The sequence below is a fragment of the Biomphalaria glabrata genome, chromosome 17, assembly GCF_947242115.1.
Source record: "Biomphalaria glabrata chromosome 17, xgBioGlab47.1, whole genome shotgun sequence".
NCBI classification, from domain to species: Eukaryota; Metazoa; Mollusca; class Gastropoda; family Planorbidae; genus Biomphalaria; species Biomphalaria glabrata.
The window spans coordinates 14,902,308-14,919,314 of record NC_074727.1 but is presented as its reverse complement, the minus strand read 5'-3'; the positions used below and the strand labels follow the sequence as shown (position 1 = coordinate 14,919,314).

At 31.5% G+C, this 17,007-nt stretch overlaps 2 protein-coding genes across 3 annotated transcripts in view; one reads left to right on the top strand and one right to left on the bottom strand.

The window, feature by feature from the left end:
- The first annotated feature begins 788 nt into the window (after window positions 1-788).
- Window positions 789-9,389, top strand: LOC106059161 (protein disulfide-isomerase A6-like). The gene is made up of 12 exons (XM_056016519.1): window positions 789-970; window positions 1,680-1,827; window positions 2,549-2,606; window positions 4,381-4,507; window positions 4,914-5,014; window positions 5,165-5,389; window positions 6,117-6,266; window positions 6,582-6,739; window positions 6,860-6,932; window positions 7,118-7,203; window positions 7,940-8,036; window positions 8,562-9,389. The coding sequence occupies exons 1-12, from the start codon at window positions 964-966 to the stop codon at window positions 8,622-8,624; spliced, it is 1,293 nt and encodes a 430-aa protein (XP_055872494.1). The 5' UTR covers window positions 789-963; the 3' UTR covers window positions 8,625-9,389.
- Window positions 9,390-10,049: 660 nt separating this feature from the next.
- LOC106059162 (uncharacterized) overlaps window positions 10,050-17,007 on the bottom strand; it is a 23,848-nt gene continuing 16,890 nt past the window's right edge. For both annotated transcript variants that reach the window (XM_056016521.1, XM_013216717.2), the window contains exons 6-7: window positions 15,812-15,976; window positions 10,050-13,757 (exon numbers count right to left, since the gene is read on the bottom strand). In XM_056016521.1, coding sequence (XP_055872496.1) covers window positions 13,689-13,757; window positions 15,812-15,976 — 234 coding nt within the window. In that variant the 3' untranslated portion in view covers window positions 10,050-13,688. The remainder of the gene's footprint in view (window positions 13,758-15,811; window positions 15,977-17,007) is intronic.

Below are 17,007 nucleotides of genomic sequence, written 5' to 3'. Positions count from 1 at the left end.
ATTTCTTAGGGCACGCCACTGCTGATGGTATTATTTCTGCTCTGGGTGAAAAGTTTGGAAGAGGTGTGTCATTATGCAACTTGGTGCAGCTGTCTATGGATGGGACAATTGTTGATTGGTCAGTGCTTGGCAAAATTGACAATCATCTTTTTAAACATCATGGCAAAAATACTGTGAATATTGGCTCTTGTGGCTTGCACACCATGTATGATGTATTTTAAACTGTCAAAAGTACTGGTAGGGAACCTGGCAACATTCTCTATCCCCTTCACACTCAACTAAATTTGATGATACTAGAATTGATTTTGAAATTGTTATTTTTTTGTTACCAAACAAAATGAAAGAGAAAGGAATAAAAGGGAGTTACAGAATTTGAGGGCTAGAAAACTGTGTCAGTTGTGAGGTAACTGAAAGAGTTAAATTTTGAAAACTACTCAAAGTTTACCGTGATACTTTCTGATTTAGAGCTATCACATTTTTTCGGACATGTTTAGCGTGCTTATCAACCAAAGCGCAGTCAGAATTGTGGGTAAGAATGTAGTCTAGAAATTGTCAATTTGATTTTAAATATTTTCTTGCGATAAATAGATCTAATTATAAAAAAAATAATAATGAAGAGGATATTCTAGACTAGATCTAGATCAATTATTTTGTTTATTTTTTTATAGACTTTTTGTTTTAATTTTAAAATCGGGAAATAACTTCTGTCTATATTTTCACCGGAAGATAACAAAGGTAGACCACGTACATTTTTAGTTTTGACCAATCACTGCTAGCCACGAGAGTCAGCCCTTACAATATTAGATAGATGTACATTTGACGAAACGAAAGTAATAAACTTCGCCGGTCCCTGAGAGCTCACGCATTTCTAAGCTTGTATTAACCTAGTATTTCTAAGCTAAGTGGCCTTTAAAAAAAAAAGAAGTGCATACAGTCTAAATCTAAATTCTTTACCAAAAAGAAATGATACGTAAGTGTAAAAAAATAAACTTTTTGTTTAAATACGAAATGGATGCACTGCCACTGGCACTGCCACTTTCATTTGAAATATCATCATGAATAACAATTAACATGTTTAAATAATCATGTTACATGATGATCATATCATCATCATGATTTAGACTAGTGTTTTACTGTTTAAGTTTAGTCTTCTTAGTGATTAGTCTAGTAATTAATCTAGAGTAGACTTAAGACTAGAGTCTAGTATTTTATTATAATTCATTAGATCTAGATCTATGTATATTAATATTAATATTATTATATAAATTTTTATTATATTATATTATTATATCACATTATAATCATTATATCATTATCATTAGATCTACTGAGATTATAGATGTAGAAATGTAGATCTAATATTAATCTAATATTTTAAGATTTAGACTAGAATAAATTTTTAAAAGAATAATAGATTTACTAATTTATGTAATTTTAATTGTCTAATAAATTATTTATTTTAGTCAACCCCTAATCATAATTTCAATGTTGGTAATTATATTAATAATAATTAATGTTAAAGTAAATCTATTCTACTTCTAGAGTCTAGTAATGGTATAGTATTATAAGTAAACGTAAGTAGAATACTATTAAATGTCACTGTCTTTATAATCAGAATGTATTGACATTTTTCCCTATTCTAAGACTAAAAATCTAAATCTATATTTTTGTACATGCAGGTGTAAGCCTACTTCTCATTTGTCTTGTGGGCAGTTCCTACTGCCTTTATGGTCCAGGGGATGATGTTGTTGAATTAACACCCAGCAACTTCCACAAGCTTGTCATAGACAGCAATGAATTATGGCTTGTTGAATTCTATGCACCATGGTAAGTTAGTGATTTATATAACTTAAAAAATCTTTTAGATCTAATTGAAGAAATGTATTTCATACTAGGTATTCTAATTGAGGGTGGAAAGGAGGTGTGGTGGTTGAGTGGTAAAGCACTTGGCTTTGACTTGAGATACTGGGTTCAAATCCTGGTGAAGACTGGAATTTTTACTTTCGGGATCTTTTGGCACCTCTGAGTCCACCCAGCTCTAATGTTGTACCTGACACTAGTTGGGGAAAAGTAAAGGCAGTTGGTTGTGCTGGCCATATGACACATTTGATAACTGTAAAGTAAAGTTCCCTTTTCAGATCTATTTCTGTGGCCTCCTGTTAACGAGGGTGTCATGTGGCCAGCACAACAACCAACCGTGTTTACTTTTCCCCAGCTAACATCAGGTACCCATTAGAGCTGGGTGGACTCAGAGGCGCCAGAGATCCCGAAATTAAAAATCCCAGTCTTAACAAGAATTTGAGCCTTGGACTCCGGTTTGGAAGCCAAGCGCCTCCCTTGATAACTGTGGGCCATAGAAACAAATGACCTTTACACATCATCTGCCCTATACATCATAAGGTCTGAAAGGGTACCTACTTTACTGAGGGTGGAAAAACAACTTTTAAAAAACTTAAAATTCTAAAATGTTCCAAAGAGTTTATCTTTAAATACTTTTTCTAGGTAGTTTTGTACTTAGATGTGTGATACATTTGTTTCCTCTGTTTAGGTGTGGGCATTGTCAAGCTTTAACCCCAGAGTGGAAGAAAGCAGCCACAGCTCTCAAGGTATTTTGTGATAGATAGATCTAGATCTACAATCTTTTGAAGTGGGTAGCTTATTTCTAGTTTCAGTTTTAATTCAAGATAGAATAGAATCTAGGGGCAAATTCTTAATTTTTGACCAAAAAAAATTTTACCTGTTGGATGGAGATCTAAATTGAAATTTATGATCTAAAAAAAAAACTATAAATGGGTCTCTGCAGATCTGCCTAACATTATACAAAATGTATATATGTTTCTTAACTCTTTTCAATGCTTATAATTTAAACAAAAAATAAAGTTTTCCAGGATGAATAAAAATGTGCAAATGAATACTAGAACTAACTTAACTTATTTATTTTATTAAATAACCTAAAATATTTGATTTTACTTTAAAGGAAAATGAATTGGCTACAAAAATGTAATTAATAAAATAAATTATTTAAGAAAATATTTCTTTTAATAACTTTAAACTGAGTATACAAAAACAAAATATATTTTAAAAATTCATTTAAAAATCTAAATACTAAAAGATTTTAACTTAAAATTCGACAATTATTCCACTAATGTTGTAAAATCACAAACTTTAAACATTATTTATCACTTCCAATTTACAAATTATGAAATAATGATCTAAAAATTGTATTATCAAAATATTTTGGGTCCAGTGATTTTAAAAAAGTGGAACCACTAATACAATGTTGCCATTAAAAAAGTGGAACCACTAACACAATGTTGTCTTGAAAAAAGAGTGTAACCACTAACACAATGTTGCCATTAAAAAAAAGTGCAACCTCTAACACAATGTTGTCATTAAAAAAAAGTGGAACCTCTAACACAATGTTATTGTCACTAAAAACAAAATTTCTTGGTCCAATTTACAATCGGAAGATAAAAAAAAATAAAGTTAAACATTATATAGAGATAGTGAAACAAATATTATTTTCTTAGTTATTCGCTGAGAGTATCGTCCCCACTCTCCATTGCCAGCAGTTACTAGCTTAGAGTAACACCACACTGAGTTAGAAAATGAATAGACTATCAGCCCACTAATACTTTCACCATATGCATGCTTCTGAATTTTAAAAAAACACTATATCCCATTTGAAAATGATTTTTTAATATCTTATAAAATACAAAATAGAGCAGTGAGATTCATAACAAACAAATATTCACATTTGACTAGAGTAACACCTTTAGTAAAATCACTAAATTTAGAAAGCCTTCAGGACAGAAGGCTCTAAAGTAAAGTAGCAACCATACATAAAACACTGAATCATAATCTTCAAATACAAAAACAAAATTTAATAAAATACTCTGAAAGACACAAAGATAAAGGCACATTCCTCGTCCCATATGCTAGGACAAATTTGTACAAATACTCATTCTTCCCTAGTGCTATTATAGCATGGAATGGGTTGCCTGAGCTAGCCAGGAAAACCAGTGACTTGTCAGAGTTTAATTCATTGGTTAATATGCATGACTAAATGCATGACGCGTAGGACATAATCATCTTCTTTTTTGAAGTAACGTCTGTATTATATAAGATAAGATAAGATACAGACATTACTTCTAGGCATGTACCTAGGTCATTCTAGTCATGCATGTTAATTAACAATTTAAAAACTCTGCCAAGTCACTGATTTTCCTGGCTGGCTCAGTTTAATCTTGTCATTGACATAAATGTTTTGTTTTTTTTAATTAGATCTGTAAATTATTAAAGAAAAAAAAATGATACACTCTTATACTGGTACACATAATAAACTGTAAATATTTCATCCCTGATTTCTTCCTGTGTTAGGGAGTGGTCAAGGTTGGTGCTGTTAATGCTGATGAACACAAAGGTCTAGGAGGACAGTATGGTGTTCAAGGGTTCCCAACAATAAAAGTGTTTGGGGCTGACAAGTTTAAGCCCACAGATTATCAGGGTAGGATTTGTTTTGTGTATCATTCCATTTTATTGTTATATACTTTACAATAAAAAGTAATCTATATTTGACATCTATTTTAGCCCTGTTAATGTTTTATACTCCATTCTATTACCACAATCTCAGATTAATTTGTTTAAAAATGTAAACCAAACAAGACTAGGGTTGTACTGACTACAAGATAGTCATAGAAACTATGGATGGCTTTAATGGAAACAGTATTTTAATTTTCATATTCAAATGATATATTAAAAAAAAAAAGTTTGCTGGAAAGTCTTATTATTACAATTGTAATGTTTAAAATAGTATTATAAATGTAATGTTTAAAATAGTATTACAAATGTAATGTTTAAAATAGTATTACAAATGTAATGTTTAAAAACAAAAACATTTGTTTTTAATGCAGGGCCACGAACAGCACAAGGTATAGTGGACTCTGCTATAAGCTCAGTGACCAGCATGGTGAAAACTCGGCTGTCAGGTGGGAAGAGCAGTGGAGGAGGGAAGGTGAGACAGACACGAATCTGGTTGTGTTGTCTTGGGTCCAGGGTTAAGAGTTCAATGAGTACAGTTATACTTCAAATCTGACAATCAATTTAGCTGTTGGCTATGCTAAGATATAATGGCTCTAAGCAAGAGTGTTTGTGTCTGTTTCAGAGCTCTGGAGACAGCAAAGATGTGGTTGAGTTGACAGACAGTAATTTTGATGAGAAAGTTCTCAAGAGTGATGACATGTGGCTAGTTGAGTTTTATGCCCCATGGTGTGGCCACTGTAAAAACCTTGCTCCACACTGGGCTTCAGCTGCCACTGAGCTGAAGGGGAAGGTCAAGCTGGGAGCATTGGATGCCACTGTTCATACAGTCATGGCCAGCAGATACGGAGTAAGTGGAAGTGTTTTTTTTTTTGGTATACTTTTGAAATCTTGTTACTTTTATCAACTCAAAATATTTTTAAGTGGGAGTTTGAAGATGGTAATAACAAAGTAAATTTCTCCTTTCAAGCAATCTATACTGCAGATGATGTTAAGATCATCTGTTTCTTTGGCCAACGGTTAACGAGCAGTGTGTTATGTGACTGGCACAACGACCAACTGCCTTTACATTTCCCCAACTAGAGTCAGGTACCCATTAGAGTTGGGTGGACTCAGGGGGCCCAAAAAGTCCCAAAGCTCAAAATCTCAGTCTCTACCGAGACTCGAACCCAGAACCCCAGGTTCACTTAATGCTTAACCACTCAGCTACCATGCCCCCCTGTAACCCTAACCGCTATGAAGGATATCATGCCATTTCATGTATAGCCAGTGATTTGTCTGCTAAAATCTGACTCAAGTCTCTTTATCAGTCAAGTACTATATGTTTAGTGCAACTCAATAGTCAGTTCTCAGACATGCAAACCCATCAGTAGCAAGATCACAATACACAGACCTCAGACCCATTCTACAACATTTAACATACCATATAGCCACACACTCCTATCATCTTTTTCAGTCACTCTACAATCTAAGTGAAAGCAGTATTATTTACTTTCTGTACTTAATCATTCATCAAGTTTGCCATAAAACTCAAAATGTAGCTGTTTAACTAGCATTTTGCTTTTCTGGTTATGTAGATCCGAGGTTTCCCCACAATCAAGTTTTTCCCAGCTGGTAAGAAAGATCAAGAAGGTATTGAGTATGATGGAGGTAGAACTTCTGGTGACATTGTCCGCTGGGCACTTGACAAATTAGCTGAGAACATTCCACCTCCAGAAGTTGAACAGGTAAGATGAATAGTTTGATCATGCAAGATAAGCATACATGAAACGCCATAAGTTTGATAATGGGGTTTTAAAATATTGGTTTCTCAAGATCCAAGTAACAAAACTAGCTGTTACTGTTTCCATACATTTTAATAACAGTCTAACTAGGTTTGTTTTGCTTGTCAGTTACATGCAGTCTTTAGTAACAAGAGATGTCAAAGAGATGTAGGCAGTTTATCTGAGTAGAAGAAAAAGAAATATCTAGTTACATGGTTTTATATACAATTATTGAGTCAGATTTTTAGTGGAAACTTAATCTACTGGTGTTCCTTTCAGCTGACAGATAGCACTGTTCTAAAGAAAGCCTGTGATGACCACCAACTGTGCATAGTTTCTGTGTTGCCCCATATCTTAGACTGCCAGTCTAAGTGTAGAAACAACTACCTTGAGGTCTTGAAGAGACTTGCGGACAAATACAAGAAGCAAATGTGGGGGTATGTAGGAAATAGTCTTGATGATTATTTATTAGATAAACAAGGCTTAAATATAAGACTTGACTTACAGTTGAGTGCAATTATAACAAATACTTGCTTTCTTTTTCTTATACCATTTAGTTGGGTTTGGTCCGAGGCTGGTCAACAGACAGAATTGGAACAAAGTTTAGAAATGGGAGGATTTGGTTGGCCTGTAAGTAGTACTAGTAGTCATAATTTTAAAAGATTTTTTTTTTCATTCATATTTTATTTTGTGGATGAATGTTTATGAATTAATAGATTAATGTTATAATTAAATCTAAAACTTTAAAAAAAAATTGTTTATGTTATCAATAAATTAGTTTGTTTTTTTCTTTGACATCTATTTTCTGTGTTTAGGCTTTGGCAGCTGTAAATTCCAGAAAGATGAAATTTTCACTTTTGAAAGGTGCATTTAGTGAATCTGGTATTAATGAATTTTTGAGGTAAGCTTTATTCTTAGTTTTTTTTAGTTTCAATGTCTGAAACTATTTGAATCAAATTTGACCTCCACACATATCATTACAAGCATTGCCTTGTTAGAGTATTTAGATAATCTTCATGCTTTGTCTGCAGAAATACCTTTTCAATTACATGCACTACTTTAACAACTAAGACTAGCACTTGACAGTTAAAAGGGTGAATACAGCTAATATTTGGTGTATCTAAAATTAGTAGAGAGGATCCTTTGGTATCCCATGAATTAGATCTAATTAGAAACTTGTGCTAAAAGCTGGGTCGGTTTTAGGATCTGGGTATATCCTTTGTCTCTTGTGACAGGAGGAGCCATTACAATAACCATCAGGAAAATTCTGCATAAGTAGTTTTCCTTTCTAGATCTAAATGCAAGTGAAAAGAGAATAAGCTTATGGCCACCACATTTGCAAGGATGTGTTTGAAATGAGAGCACTCTGATCCACTAGTTTTGAAGTTTAAGTCAAGTTTAGCATAATGCTAAATTAATGTAATGGGTTAGTCATTCTGAATTGTGGAAAAGCAACAGAGTGCTGAAGAAAACTATTATCATCAGGTTGACTATCGGCTGAGGGAATCGGCAGATGGTTTTGGGAGTTAAGCTATTATTTGTAGATATGTATTGGTAAAAAAATGTAAGAGCATCACATATATTTGTTATTTAATAAAGAGGGTGAGTTTTATCTTGTTAATGTTTGCCCTCCACAGGGATCTCTCCTTTGGCAAAGGTTCCACAGCACCACTTAAGAATGCTAAACTGCCAGAGGTAAACTCAGTAGAAAAGTGGGATGGCAAGGATGGAGTGGTAAGTAGCTGGAGACAATCAAATGTAGAAACTTTAAAAGTGATAGGATTGACTTTGACGCAGTATAGTCATCTGTATTTTAACTTAGTAGTTAACATGGCAGTCTTAAAAATAGTCAAAGTCTTCTTTTAGCCATAAAAGTTTTGAGAACAGTATAGACTGTAGGTTGTCATGTAGCTGGCACAATGACCAACATTTATTGTTCACACACAATGTCAAAGATTATTAGAGCTTGATTAACTTAGTGACACCCTAAAATCCTGAATGAAAATTCCAATCAGTTTAGATTATTAGAGCTTGATTAACTTAGTTACACGTTAAAATCCTGAAACAAAAGTTCCAATCATTTTTTTTTCAAGACCCTCAGTTTGCATCCTTGTATATGCTGATTGAGTTTATAAATCTAATTATTTTTTTTTTGCAAGAAAAGATGAATAAAAGAAGCTTAGTTGTTCAGTGACAATATGATAATTGACATTTCTGGACTGTAAGTCAAAGTATTCAATGATTTGTTTGGCTTCTCAGTTGCAAGTTGATGATGACATTGATCTGAGTGATGTGGATCTGGATGAGAAGGAGGAGTTATAAGTTCATCCTTGGAGATGCCATCATTTTTTTGTTTGTTTGCTGGAGGGCAGAATGGGATCAAGCCATTGTTAGCATTCACAGTTTGAGTTTTTTTTTCTCTGCAACAGTGTCTTAAATATTAATAGGTAATTAATATTTAATTACCTCTAATTAGCTGCTGTTGACGTTCATAGACCACATTTTGGTCATTTCTTAAATATTTAAAACTGACACTTGGTTCAGAATTCCATATTGTACCCTGTTGAAAGTTACATTTAAAAATGATCAAATGAGATGTAATGTTTAGTAATTAGAAAGATTTAATGCAGCCCCAATACTTATTCATTTCCATATTGTATTATTCAACTTGAATGAATGTGCTTATGTCTCCATTGTGTGTATACATATATATATATATATTTATGTACTGATATTTAGTGTTGGAGCTGCTGTGTAATTGAACAAGATAATATAGTTCTGATGAAGTAAGTGTATTATGATTGGGAACATGTCAGATCCATAGCATTACAATTGGTTGTTTTACCCCCTATTTTTTTTTATTTCTTCTCATTGTTATTTTATATCTTGTTTTATAATTTATATTTCTGCTTTCTTGGTTTCAGTTTTGTTGAATCAAATCTCATACTTTAGTTCTGTTGTGTGTTGTGGTCATGTCACCCCCCCCCCTTTTTTTTTTTCATACTAATGTTTTATCAGTCATCTGTTTGTTTTTTAAAAATGTTGACACATTTTAGTCAAATAAAATGATACAATTGAAAAGTTTAATCTTTGTCCCAAATATTTTTGCAGGGAGAATGAAGTGCATGAAAGGTATATTTTACTTTTAGGCTTAGAATAGATGCAAATACATGTTAATGGTATAGTCATGTTAATATTTCATTGTATCTTGTTTGAGAAAGATGTCAATATTAAACTTTTTAAAACTGTTTTTAGAGTATTTAGTAGTTTAGAATGTTCCTTCAGAAATTATGATTACATCTTAGCCCAAGCCTTTCTGAAGGGTTTAAACTCAGGACCATGTTGGGGACAGTGGATACGGCATGACCAGACACATCGCAGTTATAGGACCACTTGTCTGAACTAACATACATACGAGAATGAAGAGGAATAAGAAGAATATGTGATTGGGATCTGAGTTTGTTCACACGCAAAATGGTTCAATACCCAGTCAGCAGTATCCAAGTCAAGAATGTTTTCAAATCTTTAGTTTAGGTCATCATAGAATAGTACATTTTAAGACACTAAACAGAAGTAAATGGAGGTGAGGAGCGAGTTGTTTATTATTCAAATTATCTAATTGGATAACCTGGCTTTAAGCAAAGAATTGTATACAATTTTCATCTTTCTGTGGACCCCAGTTTTAGAACCTTTGCCCTAGACAATATCTTATATTGAAAAAGAACAAAGAAAACTAAAAACGAGAAATTATTATATAGTCAATGTATTCAAATAATGAAAGTTCTTGAAAATTTTGCAAAAATACCAGCATACATTACACTCCAAGTGTAAAAAAAAAACTGATGTGATGATAATATCATCAACAAAAGCTTAAATTTCATCAAAATATCTTTGATAGTTTGAAAATCAACAAAAATAAAAGCTATCACTTCTATTAATTACAGGAGATTAACAATTAATCAAAGTTTACAAGTGAACTGTATGAGAGGAAGTGAAAAAGAAGTAGGTCCAGGCCTAATATTATTGGGATTTCTTTTTTGCTTACAGTGTTGTCATCAGTTTAATAAATAAATTGAATAAGTAAAAAAATAAATTACATTGCAATGAATTGCTACACAAAATAAAATGCCAATTACACAGTAATTAAAAGAGCAGTTTCAACAATTATCTGTATAATTAGAACAAAACGGTATCTTAGAATAAAACAAAACCTTTCAATGAAGTGAATATGACCTAACTGACCACTCCATTATCATATTATCAGACAAAAAAATTACAATGTTAACAAAATCACAATAATAGAGGTGGGAATAAAATACACATTTCTTTTTGTCATTTATAATGTTTCTGCTCTGAATATTAAATTCATTATTTTAAAATTATGCCATAATATTCTTTTGAAACATAGATAACATTAAAACATGAATAAAAATGACATGGATTCCAGTTCCTGGCAGTGCCAGACAATGACAACTAGCTCATGATGTCAACAATGCCTGATAATATCAGAAATAATAATAGAAGGCAAAATATGCAGATCACAACTTGGCCTGCATTGTTAACTGAAATACTGCACTCATTCTTAATATTCAGACTCGAAGACTTATTAATAAAAGAATGAGTTTCAATAAGAGTTAAATTTTAGCATTGATGCATTTGAATTCTTATGTCTTTAATGGTATTAAGTTGTATTAACTCTTTCTCTCCTAATTAATAATACCATCATTGATTTGAAACCATTAAATCAAATTATTTTTGGCTTCATAACCTTGAATTTGTGTTAGATAAAAAGAGCATGCATCCTCCTATAATTCTATTCCAAAAGTAACATTTTCTGATTACCAACAAAAATGTTATTACAGTTTGATCATAACAGGGTAGAATGGACAAATGAAAAAAATATATCAGAACGTCGAAAATAATTACGGAGATAAAGAGATAATATAAATTGTTTTTTTTGGAATCAGTTAAGTCAAAAGACATTGGCAATACATTAAGTTAGGGAAATTATATGGAATTTTCATTTGAACTAATATTATTTGTAAACTTTAGAAAAAAGAAATAATGCTAAACTGTCCTCAACAAATCCTGTTTTTTATTTTCAACCCAGAGAAATTGAGATACCAGTTTAATTTTCAGCCTTTAGTTTAATAATTTTAAAAATGGTATTTGTTGGATGGATATTTTTGTAATAGTAGAAATGGTTGTAGGTTTTGAAATAAATCTTTGGTCTCAAGGCCAAGTTCAATATCACCATTGTAGCTTTTGTAAATATTATGTACATTTAACCTGCATAATCTAAAATTTATTTTAAAAACCTCAGACCCTTGCAGTAATCTAAACATCAAAACTTTGAAAAAGTTCACACTATAGGATCTTTATTTTCAATACTATTATATGTTGTTTTTATTATTAAGAGCAGAATCCTCTCAGTGTTCAAATGTATCTTTTTATATCTTTATTACTTGAGCCTCTTGTGAGAAAACATTCTTTTCTCTAACAGAAACTAACTAAATACAAAAATATATAGATCTATCTCTACATTGTGTTCTACTAGTAAGTATATAGTTTAAAAATATTTTAAAAAGCTTACATTCAAATATGTACATAACAAGTAACATATATATTCAGATATATATATTCAGATATTATTCACATTATTGCAAGACATACATTCTCTTTACTACTTTAAACTCAAGAATTAACATACAATCCATGCAGTATTTTAAAGCAAGAACATAAAGATTGAAGGATATGAAAGCCAAGTTGTAAGCTACCATTTTTATTTTATTAATGTAGTTCTTAACATTAAATGGAACATTACCTTGCATACAAAGGAATGAAAAGTTTCTAAACAGCAAGGAACAGACGGCAATCTTTCATCCTAAATGGTAATTGACACTAAGGCCTTTTATGAATGTTTGAGTTTTTTAACAAATGATCCAATAAAAGTAAAGCTCAATGTTTACTTCTATCAAGAGTATTGACACTTTAAAACAAAGAATGATGTTGATAAAACAAAACAATATTTTAAAAAATAATAATGTAATGATAAACAGCTTTAGGGAATTAGCAATATATTTCTTAAAATTAACTTTTTTGTGTGTTTAGTGCCGGTATATAGTAAAGAAATTTAAGCATCAAGTATTAGTAAATACTCTTCATCTTTAGTACTTGTTCCTCCATAGGAATGACTATGCTTTAAGATATCTTTCTGCGCTTAATATTATACAAATGTTTCTGGTGGGCTTTTTTAATAAGATATAAAACGAGTCCAAGCATGCTGGATCCATAGGTAAGCAGACTGTAAGTTATTATAGTGAAAATAAGAGACCTCTATTTCTTTTTGTTACCTATGAACTTCCAACTAAATGTCTGGACTAAGCCCTCTCTATGTGAGGAGCATGCATTTTAATTACAACATATTCTCAATACTTCTTGAATCATAACAATAAAGAGACACGCTCAACACTTCCTTAATTGTAACAAAACAGATCAACACAATCATCCCCAACATCTAACATCAGTAGGTTTCAACATGCAGGTATATTTGTCTTAAGTATAAACATTAATTGCTATAGAATTTCTTCTCTTTATGAAAAATACATAAAGGCAGCTGTAAAACAGTGTATTATATTATATTATAATTCTACAAACAACTAGATATGGCCTTATATCATAGGTTCTTATTGTATTTGTGTCTTAGACACTAAAAGTTACACTATATTAGCCTGTTCAACCTGTTCAATCAAGTACACACGTTTGAAACAATGTCTCTAGAACCTGATGTCTTTATGGACAATGCAACTGTACATATGTGAGTAAATAACATTTTAAAATGTACATTTTCTTGAGTATTTTCAATTACCTGTAAGTTGATGTAACTGAAAATCAAGAAACTTAGGTTTCAAATTATGCAATCTAACATTACTGATTACCTGATAAATGTGTTTTGACAAAACAAATACAGAAAAAATCTTTATCATGATGTTCTAGCAAACATTTTAACTCCATTGAAAATTAGATTTCAATAATGACATCAATCAAAAAAAACAAACAATACTAGCTTTCCTTCTCATCCCAATCGTGTGCTACTAGCTACATAATGAGAGTTCTGATTGGCATAACATTTGACATAATCAAAAAATAAAACTCTAACTCTCTTTTTCAAAATGATTCTCATTCTAAAGCAGTTAAACAAGTACATGTAATCTGATTTGTTTACAATAAATAGAACAAAAAACACTAAGCTTAATCGTTAACATACTGTCATTTGTTATGTGTGACAGTTTGTGCTTGAAGGACACAGCTCGAGGCATCTATAGCTGCTCTTTTTCTTTTTGGTGGTCTGGAGAGGAATGGTCATGTTATTTCTTCAACTTGCCTCTAGATTGGGTTGTTGTCGAAGCTAAACTCCGCTCTGAGTGAGTCCCTTATAGACAGGCGCCCTTGTCTCTGAAACATTAAAAAACACACAATTAGCACTTCATAAACTTTGAAATGTGATTAGTAATACATAATTAGTTTCTGTGTGTAAAAATATTTGCAAAACAGATTCAAGGGTTAGCTTGAAATGTGAAATGAAATGTGAGCCAAAATAACACACTCACTTAGATGTTTTGGTTGTTTATCTAAAAATGTGCTTGCTTTAGTGTTCCAGTGAATCAACTTTATTGTACAATATCTATAAGTGGTAAATATTTCTTACCCTAAAGTATGTTGGCCTATGTTTGGAAAAATATTTGTAGGTTATTCAAATTAAACTTTGGCAGTCAGACAACACGTCTAAGGAAAAAATGAGCTGTGTGTGTGTTTCTATTGACAAAATGAGGATTGGCAGAGATGTATGGAGGGATGTAGGTTTACAAGTTCTAATCAACATTTTGGAGAGAGAATTAAGTTTAGAAATGCTAATACAAGTTTAAGAAAATATGGCGTTGGCTAGCCAGTGTCTTTTTAAAGGTTTAATGAAAGCTGTCATATTTGTCAGGGCATTTATACTTCTAAAACGTACATTTGGACATATAAAGATAAAACTGAGGATACAGACAGTGGGGGAGGAGGAGCTACAGCAAAGAAACACACAAATAATCACATTTTATAATACTGATGCAAAAAGTATAATGCACACAATTATACATAATGTTCCTTAATTGTATATATTTTGTTTTAATATTTTAATTGTTATAATTAGTTTATGTTGTTTTTTTACCATTAAATTTCTAAAAAAAATATTTTATATTATCTATGCTAATAGGAAATGTTTAATGTGTTCCAAAACAAATCATCAAAGTTTTCTTTTTAACTTTTAGATAGATTCAAAGACCTAGGATTTACTATGATATGTACAGTTTAAAAAATATCAGAATCTTTTGCGTTTTGTAATATATATATGATAAATATTAAATGTATATTTATTCATTTTGTTTTTAAAAACTTGATTTTTTTTAACTATCTTTGTAATTTAGATGGGGAAAGGTTTAAGATAAGGAAAGACCACAAAGAGAATGAAACATAATGACAAGAGTCGTTTTTTTATTTTTTGGTAACTATAAAATAAACAATATTTTTTTTTAAATATTTTAATTAATTGATGTTTTAATAATTTAAACAAATACTTTTTGTTTCTTCTGATTCTATAAAGAAATTCTTCCTATAATATTAGCAATAATAAAAATGCTATAGTTTAGCATTGACAAACTCAGCACTATCTTATAGTATCCAAAAATACTTTAGTAAAAAAAATAAATTATGTAGGTCAAGACACTGTTGAAAGTGAATTTGGAAAAAATAATATTCTTTGATTGTAATATTTAGTCTCAATCACTCACCTGTAATACACTGTAAAAAAATATAATCATAGTACACAAAAATGTTACAGTTTTAAATCAAAAATTGAATGAATGATCACATCCTCTTCCCCATCCACATTAAACAAAATATTCACTTTTTTGTCCACCATTTATAGTAACCAAACAAAGAAATGGAAGAAGTAAAGAATAAGGATTTTTAGGTGTAAGTCCACCAGACCTCAGTGCCTAAATCTATCTATCCCCATTCCAAAGGGACATGCTCCCTTTACTATCCATTGAGAAAAATAGGTACAACATCAAGTAGTCATTTTGAAAATTACAGAAAAATCAATATAGCGGTCTAGAAAGTTAAATTTCATGAAATAAGTGATTTTCAAAAATATTTGGATGACCTTTAGCAAGTAGATATGCTCATACAGTTGATGTGTTGAAAAATTTGTGTTTAATCAAACATAATTTCTACAAAACAAAACTAAATCTGGGTGTACATCAAGAAAAAAATCAAATGATACTTTCTTGGTTAAACAATACTTGACATTTCTAATTTAATTTGATTTGGCACGTATAAGGTATTGTTAAAATATAAGAAATATTTTAAGTGAGTTGAATTTTATGTATATTTATATTTCAAACATAACAAGACAATAAAATCTGCATCATGTACAGAGATTTTGGAAGACTTCACAAATTACTCACTTTATAAATGCACCCACAGAAACAGTTGGCCCACTGAGTCCACAGAGGCACAGTACCACAGCAGATAACATCAAAATACTGCACGAACCCAGACATTGCAAAAAGGAGCCCTATGACAGTAACAATAGTGACAAACATATGAACATCCCCCATCTTGCTCCCAGGCTGGGGATAGAACAAAAAAAAAGTTATTCAATTTGTTGTTTTCAACGGGATAACCCAAACAAAAGGAGACAGGCAACGCTTTATTGTAAGAGCTGTGCACTATTTGGCATCACCAATTTACTTTTGCAATCTTGTTATGTTATTGTTTATGTACTTTTCTACAGGGAACAGTAGCAGGAAAAAAAAGAAGAAGAGGCAGAAAGAAAGAAGGAAAAAGAGAAAGCCATGGGAAGACAACATAAAAAGAATGGACAGGCCTGACATTGAATGAAATTCCATCCAAGGCAAAAAGACAGAAAGGAATGGAGGAAGACAGTCAACAGATCTTGTGTGGTGCCTCAACAGTTCAAGAGACTAAGGGATAGGCGAAGGTGATTCTTGTTTTACTTGTGCATTTGGACCTCTTCATGGTATTTGTGCTGTTTTTGGGCAGACATTTTTTTTTTAGTTTGAGTTCCCACTGCTAGGATAAAAAGAGTATTCTTGAATGATACTCTTTTGTAACATGAATTTTCCTTTGAGCTAACATTGTCTTACTTTGTTGTGAGCTAGTTATTGCAAAAGCTTATGTTCTTTATTTTCTATAGGAGAGCTCGCTGTGGGCTAGCTTCAATCAGTGTTGTAGCTGGCTAAATCTGATCACTGTAACTGTGTCAGTTTGAAGATACGTAGGGCCAGTGTTGTGGTCATAGTACGGGTGATTGGGGAGACACAAAGGTTTAGAATGTTTAATTGTAATATTGATCTATATCACCAATATATGTATATTAGACACAACTAAGATTATATTTTTCATGCCAACATCACTCCACAACATAGTAAATATGCACAAGAAATTAAATATTCTAAATGTTGACCTAATCATTTTGCTTGTATTAATAAAGTTAATGTTTAAGCAAGGTTGAGAAAAGCTGTCAGTGCCATGTGTGATTGTTTAAATTAGTGATATCTACACTAGAACAAACATTACAACAAGCACTAAGATAGTGCTAAAATGCCTTGGTAGGATTCTCAGCACACAAGGGACTAAT

Bases quoted from the DNA above. Each gene is read 5' to 3' on its own strand.
- LOC106059161 (XM_056016519.1), top strand. The intron at 2,607-4,380 runs GTATTTTGTGAT...TTCCTGTGTTAG, and splicing joins AAGCAGCCACAGCTCTCAAG to GGAGTGGTCAAGGTTGGTGC. The intron at 4,508-4,913 runs GTAGGATTTGTT...TTTTTAATGCAG, and splicing joins TAAGCCCACAGATTATCAGG to GGCCACGAACAGCACAAGGT.